This window comes from Echinops telfairi, unplaced genomic scaffold (assembly GCF_000313985.2).
Source record: "Echinops telfairi isolate 266 unplaced genomic scaffold, ASM31398v2 ScPeMD7_7457;HRSCAF=8495, whole genome shotgun sequence".
NCBI lineage: Eukaryota > Metazoa > Chordata > Mammalia > Afrosoricida > Tenrecidae > Echinops > Echinops telfairi.
The window spans coordinates 23238557-23246550 of NW_022111357.1; the positions used below are offsets into that span (position 1 = coordinate 23238557).

Sequence of the window (7994 nt, forward strand, 5' to 3'; positions counted from 1 at the left end):
ACACGCACGCATGCATTAACCCAGAAATGTAAAAAGCTTTTCCCTCAGGTAGTGTGCGCTTGAAAGTGGGTCGATATAACCCCCTTGGGAGGAGCCCTCTTGACCAAGGACTTGCCCAAGTGTGTCCTTAATGAATGGAGAGAGCAGCATGGTGATGAGTCATCTTAACCAAAGTGGTCAGAGGGCCCTAGAGCCAATCCTGTAAATGGTCCAAATTCAAAGGCTCAGCCTGTAACAGCCATGAAGTGATCTGCCACTAATCATAATTGTGTAACAATCTCATTAGTCTTCCATGTTCTACATAATAAGCCACATAGCTGTGATTCCTTCCGACAGCGTATGGCCTCACGCTTATGGTTTATTTTTGTCAAATCGTACTTGTTTTAGTCTTTGTCTTGTCTTTGTCCTATTTAGGGCTTAATAAAGGGGTATCTAGAAAATATATTTTAATTTGGGGTTTATTTTTTCCCCCAGAACATAATTTTGGCCATTCTAGGTACCTGTAAAAATGGGAAGTAATGGTGCCAAATCTGCAGAAACGGAAAACTATCCAATGCTAATTCCTGGTTTTCTTTTAATTAATTTACGATTTAAAAGCTCTCAAATGAGGAGAAGCATACTGCATTTTCCTTCCAACCCTGATAGTTCCAGTTTGAGTGAGTTATTCGGAAGTTGGTTTGAAAGTGAAGAAGGTGGTAGTCAAAGGAATTCACTTCTTGGTAACAAGAATTTTTAAAAAGGAGTAAATTTGGATAAGCTTGAAAATCACACATTATTTTAAGTTACAATTGAAGAACTGAAAATAATTGCCCATTACTGCACTTTTCAGAATCAGAAAAACTGGTTGCCATTCCAATGTCTGCGTAAGCTAGTAATTCACTACTTAAGACATGTAAGTCGGATCCTTTTCCGGTTCATAAGCATGATGATTGGGTTTTCACGCGTCTGTGTGATATGTGCCTCCCTTAATACTTGTTACGACGCCGGCACATTACCCGTCTGACACGAAAGAAAAAAAAAAAAAAGACATGTAAGTCTGTTCAACTGCACCTGAATTCCCTCCCTCATCCCTAAGAGAAGATATAACAATAACCACTTCTAGCTCTAAATTTCTAGTTCCTAGATATGGCAAATCCAATTCATATACGCACTATTATAAAGCATTTTATAGAACATTTTAACAATATTTAAAAAGACGTAAGTATACTGTCCTACCCCATTCATTCATGTATATAAGTAGGCTCATTTTTAAATGTTTTACTCTTCTACAAACCCCTCAACTCCCTATTCCTTTCCTAGAAATTCACCTTGTTATTGTTGTTGCTGCTGCTGTTAGGTAATGTTGAGCCTTGCAACGGGTAAAAAATAAATCACTAACATCCATTCCAACTCAAAAGAATGCTGAGGGGTAGAGGGGAACTAAGGAGCCCTGACAGCGTAGTGGTTACGTGATGGGCTGCAAACCACCGGTCTGCTGTTTAAAGCCACAAGCCACTCTGCAGGCGAAAGACAAGGCGGACTACTCCCAAAAAGAGTTACAGTGTTGGAAAGCCACAGAAACAAATACACCCTGCCCTACAGGCTCACTCGGAGGCAGAACGGACTGCCTGGCAGTGAGTGATTGAGTGGAGAACTATTCCCACAGCATTTCCCAGGCAACAATCTTTATGGAAACTGAATGCCATATATTTCTCCATCTCAGTGAGCAGCTGGAGGATTCAATTTGCCACCCTTTCAGTTAGCTGTCCAGCACGCTAGTCAGTGCACCACCAGAGCTCCTTAGAAAAACTTTGTTTTTAAACCTGGTGCAGTTGATTCCAACTCATAGTGATCCTATAGAACAGAGTAGATAACATCATAGTTTCTGAAACTAAATCTTTAGAGACAGACAGCTTCAGCTTTTTTGGAGGAACAGTTAGATTTAAACAACCACCCATACAGTTAGCAACCCAGTGCTTAACCCACTGTGCCACCAGGGCTTCCATATATAGTGTGTGTTAATTCTGAAGGAATATCACTTCTAAAAGCTTAACCCTATATTCCCCATCCTAATAATTCTATCTGAAGCTTAACCTAAATTACTCAAGTATATTCTTTTTTACTTGCAAACAACACTATTCCATGTTAATCACACCGTTTCCTTATAACCCCTAAAAACAGCTCACTTTACAGAAGTGGTTGCTGCCATGCCAAGTCAACCCCAACTTGACCCTCGCCACTGAATGAAAACTATGTTTAACATAACTATAACACTGGGTCAGTCAACCAACCTGGGACAAACAACAGATTCCAAACACATTCTTTACAAGCAAGTGATCCTATCCTCTAAATAATTCATATTCTTTTTTATAATTCCCATATTCCCTCTACCTTCTTTTTAAAAATACAGCAGAGAGCCTCGTCTTGCTCCAGAGGAGTGGGTGGTGTGGGTTTGAACTGCCAACCTTTGAGGTTAACAGAGCAAGACTCACCCTACAGTACTAGCAGGGCTCCTAAAAACTTACTCACTGCCATCAAGTCAGTGTTGACTCATAGCAGGGCTCCCTAAGGAGTTGATAAAACTTAACTATGGAACAGCACCCATCCCTCTCCTCGGGCAGTATACTGTTCGCCAAACAAAACTGGTCTTCTCTCCAGCCTAAGAACCACACAAGTGGGGCATCACTATTACTAGCTGTTGTTGTAGCTGTTAGATGCTTGTCAAGTGCCTGTCTGTTCCAACTCAAAGTTCCAACTCAGACTATAAACCACAAAATACTCATTCCCGTGCCACCCTCGGCAATCCTTGCTGTATTTGAGCTCACACTTGCAGCCATTCTGGCAGGCCATCTTCCTCATTTTGGCTGACCCCTAAACACAATGTCCTTTTCTAGGGATTAAGCTCTCCTGACAACAGGCCCAAAATAAGGAAGTTTTACCATCCTCACTTCAAAAAAGCTGTACTTAATAAAAGGCAGATGTTTGTTCTTCTGATAAGACATGTTCAAGATTCGACACCGATACCACAATTCAAAAGCAGGTTCCGTCTTGGTCTTCTTTCATTATCCAGCTTCCACATACATATGGGCCAACTGACAATGCTCGGGTCAGGAGCACCTTAGTCTTCAAAGTGACATTTTGCCTTTTTAATACTTTTAAGAGGTCTTATGTAGCAGATGTACCAGTGCAATATATCATTTGCTTTCTTGGTAGTTGCTTCCATTTGGCACTGATTGTGGGACCAAATAAAACGAAATCTTTGACAGCTTCCATCTTTTCTCCACTTATCATAATGTTGTTTACTGTTCCAGCTGTGAGGATTTCATTTTTGAAATCCATACTGAAGGCTGTAGTCTTTGATCTTCTTCAACAGTAAGTGCTTCAAGTCTTCTTCACTTTTAGCAAGCACATTTGTTATCATCTGTTTATCGCCGACTTTTCATGAGTCTTCCTCCAGTTCAGATGTGGCCTTCTTCCTCATATAGCTAGCTTCTCAGATTGTTTGCTCAGCACACAGACTGAGTAAATATGATGAGAGAACACAATCCTGACACACACATGTCCTAGCTTTAAATTGCACAGTACTCTTGTTCTGTTTAACTGTCTATGAATAGGTTCCATGTGAGCACAGTTAAATGTTCTGAAACTCCCTTTCTTTGAAATGTTTGCTTTAATGTATTACAATCCAGTCTATAGTTTTTGGATAGTCAAAAAAAAAAAAAGTAAACATCTTTCTGATATTCTCTACTTTCGGCCAATATCCATCTGACATCAGTAGTAATATCCCTCGTTCCATGTACTCTTTTGAATCTGGTATGAACTTCTGGCAGTTCCATGCATATGTATTGCTATATTTTTTAATTATCTTCAGCAAAGTTTTACTTGCCATTTGATAGTAGCAGTAAAGCTAAAAAAAAAACAACACTGCCATTGAGTCAATTCTTACACATAGTAACCCTACTTGGGTTTCCAAAGCTTTATAAATCTTAAATAAGAGCATACAGCTTCATCTAGCTCCCACTGAACCACTAGTAGTTTTGAACTGCCAAACCTATAATTAGCAGTCAAATGCTTACCTGACGTTGCCACCAAGTTCCACTGATGTTCAATTGTTTCCTATTCTGTTAGACTACCTTTCATAAATATGGATCTCTTCCAGTTGGTTGGCCAGGTAACTAAATTCCAAATTTCTTGGCATAGACCAAAGTGACCGCCCCAGAATGTTTCCATTTACTGAAGCATCTCCACTAGTATTCTATCAATTCCTGGAGCGTTGTCACAAATTCATTCAGTGCAGGTTAGGCTTCTTCCCTCCCCACCATTGGCTCATGATTATATGCTACCTACTGAAATGGTACAATGATTCTGTATTCTGAATTCCTTTGATTTCTTTTACATTGTACTATCTTGCCCATTTGTTCACAATTCTTCATTATTTCAACTTGAGGTTTAAATTTTCCTTCAGGTCTTTCAATTTAAGAAATGCTGAGCACGTTTTTCCCTTTTGGTTTTCTAACTGTACATTTCATTCTGTACATTTCATTCTATTTTACTTTTTTTTTTTTCTATTTTACATTTTGTCTTCTTGAGCTGCCCTCTGAAATCTGTTCAGCTCTTACTTCCTATCATTTCATCTGCTCATTTTAGCTATTCTTCGTTCAAGAGCAGTTGCAGAACCTGTCCTAACGCCCATTTTGATCTTTTCTTTCTTTTTCTTAATAGTCTTTTGCTCTTTTTATGTATGATGTCCTTGAGGTCACCTCACAACCCAATTCTTGACGTGGTCTCTACATCTGGGGTGATATGTTTATGGCTGTGGTTCTCACTGACTTATGAACAATTGATGGTCCACCGTACAGTCAGTCTCTGACCTTGTTCTGTTTAATATTGAATTTTAATCATCTCTTCCCACAGATGTAGCTAAAGTAATCCCTACTTGTGTATTCCATCTGGCAAAGTCCATGTGTATAAATGCCATCTATATTGTTGAAAAAGTTATTTCCCAGGAGTACCATTGGTCTTGCAAAATTGTGTGTATCACATGCTCTCTTGTGTCATTTCTAACACCAAGAACATATTTTCCAAATACTGAAAAGGAACTCCATTACTTCTAAGGAATAGGTATAAAATCTAAGGAAATTACTTCTAAGGAAATAAGTATTACCTCTAAGGAAATAGTTCCACAAGGTTCCATCCTTTCCCTCCAAAGAGATACATATTAGCTTCCCTCAAATTACAAGATCCTGCAAAACATCTCAAGGATCTCCAACCTCTCCAAGCACTAATCAAACATTCAGCAAAAAAGGAATACCAAGTCACCTCATTCCAAAATGCAGGGCATATTGCTTCAAACTAAGACTACTACTCTTTAAAGGCTTGTCTACTAGGGCTTTGCCTTCTGGTACTTTTTGCAAACACTGGTGTCACCCTTGCTGGTTTGCCACTCATTTTTCAGCTGCTTAAAATGTAGACATAAGAAGTCAAAATCTTTTAAATGATCTTTTGCTTTTTTTATGTATAATGTCCTAGATGTCATCTCACAACTCATTTGGTCTTCCCACCATGAGTGTTCAATATGTCACCTCTATTCTAGAGATGGAAAAGAGGGAAACCAACTGTCAGGGCACAAAGAAGGAGAGCTTTCAAAAGGACAGCAAATCACAATACATTTCACAAAGAGATGAGAGCCTTTATACTTACAGTTGGTACATATTCGGATGGAAATTTGTTTGTTGTATAGGATATCAGGAGACATGTTTTACCAACGGCACCATCACCTACAACAACACACTTTATGGTCTGCATTGCTGAAATAGTTTTGTATCCACTTTTAATTTCAAACTCGATGTTGACCTACAAAAGATTAAAGATATTTGTTTTAATTCTTTAAGCAATATTAATCTACGTATGTTTATCTCAATTAGCAACAGGTTCACGGATTCAGAGCACCACAGCGGCTATAGACGAAGAGACCTAAAAGAAGAGAATCAGTGACTTGCTAAAGCCAATTTTCTAAATTTCTAACCCCTGGTTATTTCAACTTGAGTGTTTAAAAGAAAAGGCCTAGGTGGTATAATAAGCAGCAAAATGTTTTTAAACAAAAGACAAGAGTCTAAAATAGCCATGCATTACTTTGTGAAACCGTTCCTTCAATTGTATGTACACACACACAAACATGTATAAACCTTTACATGTAATAGAATGCATACAAAGGACGCTGCTCTGAAGAACAGCTAATGGGCCAGCCTTAGAGCTTTGTTACTGGGGCTACAATCAATAGACAGATTACCGCCACTACCTTCCTGTATTGAGGTGGCTTCAAAAAGTTTGAAGTTTATACAACCCTGAGCATTATCACACCTAAACTGGGAAAAAATTGGAATTAAAAGATAATGGACTTTTCCCACAAACTTTTTGAAGCTCCCTCATACATGAACAGCATGGGAAACTGAAAAAACATCCAGAGTGATTTATACCTAGTCTCGAGTTGATTTCCACTGGTTGCCTAATTACTAATTCAATATTTATGGCATGAAGCAGTCAAAAATCTATGTTTTATAATATAAAATATTGTTTTAAATCAAAGGGCAAATATTGTATGACCCCCCCCCCTATATAAGAAAGCAAATACGTGGCAGAGTTTATTACTGTTCCAGGAGGTGGAGTATCAATGTTTAGGAGACATCGGTTTTCTGCTAAATTGTGGAATAACAATATAGAAAAGGACAGAAGTGAAACTGCACATGATAAACATCATCTAGGCCTTGAATTGTACATGTGAAAACTAATGCTGAATTGACAAATGTTTTGATTTATTTATCATACTTTTTTAAAAAGGAAATACCACCCCACGTACCTAAATTTTAAAATAAATTGCAATTTCAATTAGAACTTTAAAGGAGTTACAATTTGTCTAGGCTGTCACTTTATTAAACAAAAAAATCATAGATGTGTGTTCCAATAGCACCTTCACAACACTTAATCAAACTGACTGATATCTAAATGCCTGTAACTGACTGATACCTATATGCCTGTTAACATTTCTGTATTCCTAAACTGCTAACATCTCACTCACTACTGAATTTCTAGCACTTACCACAGTCACACACAATAAGTTAATTCAATGAAAAAACAAAACACACACACACAACTCACTAGTAGTTATAAATAACAGACAGAAAACATACAACTCTCCCATTCTCATCAAAACTATTTTGGCTCTCTAACCTTTCAACTCTCTAACCTTTCAACTTTCAACCTTTGACTCTCTAACCTTTCAACTCTCCGTTTTCCACTCACTAATACAGTAATAAAGGTTAAAGAATTTAACCTCTGAACCAAATCAAAGTTATCTATTAAAATAAGCAGCACGAACCAGTGGAGAGGTCTGAGGGGCTGGCCCCAACCCCAACTACTACGTGGACACCTGCCCCTCCCCCCAGAAGAATTTATTTTAAAGGAAGGACGGCATTGAATCTGCAGCTCCGAGAGAGGGACATACCTAATCACCACACACGAGAGCAGATGAAGGGGGAGGAGGAGAAAGTAGCACACATCCTGGTCCACCAGGCCTGGAGGACAATGTTCTTGATTAGAGCAGCCAGTCCACAGAAAGGACCACATGGTCGGCCCCACTATGAGACATGACGTCTCTCACTGACCCATAGCCCTATAGGGGACAACACCAGAGACACAGTGTGGGAACTGTGCCCTATCTGATTCCGCCATACCGAGGCAAAACACTAAAGGGATGCAACAGAACAGCAAGTGAACGGAGGAGCGAGGTCCCCAGGGAATGCTGAAGGTGGACTTTGGGGCCAAGGCGTGGTACCCCAACAGACTGAACTGGAAAACACTCCTAAAGGCCAACAAACAGTCCTTGAACTAACCACAAACTTTTCTTTCTTGTTGTGTTTTGTTTTGGTTTTTTTGTCATTGGTTTGTTGTTGTTGTTTTGTTGTATATTGTTACTTGGATTTGCTCTGTCTTGTTTTTGTGCATGTTATTATCTCCAC

At 38.9% G+C, this 7994-nt stretch overlaps 1 protein-coding gene and 1 non-coding gene across 2 annotated transcripts in view; one reads left to right on the forward strand and one right to left on the reverse strand.

Annotated features, from left to right (window-relative positions):
- The window catches only part of CDC42 (cell division cycle 42), a 53966-nt gene that overhangs the window by 18358 nt on the left and 27614 nt on the right, over positions 1-7994 (reverse strand). Inside the window, exon 2 of the mRNA XM_004705126.3 lies at positions 5680-5832. Coding sequence (XP_004705183.1) covers positions 5680-5784 — 105 coding nt within the window. The 5' untranslated portion in view covers positions 5785-5832. The remainder of the gene's footprint in view (positions 1-5679; positions 5833-7994) is intronic.
- LOC115872801 lies at positions 902-1005 on the forward strand. Its single transcript, XR_004048047.1, has one exon. It is a non-coding gene; the product is annotated as a small nucleolar RNA U13 (small nucleolar RNA).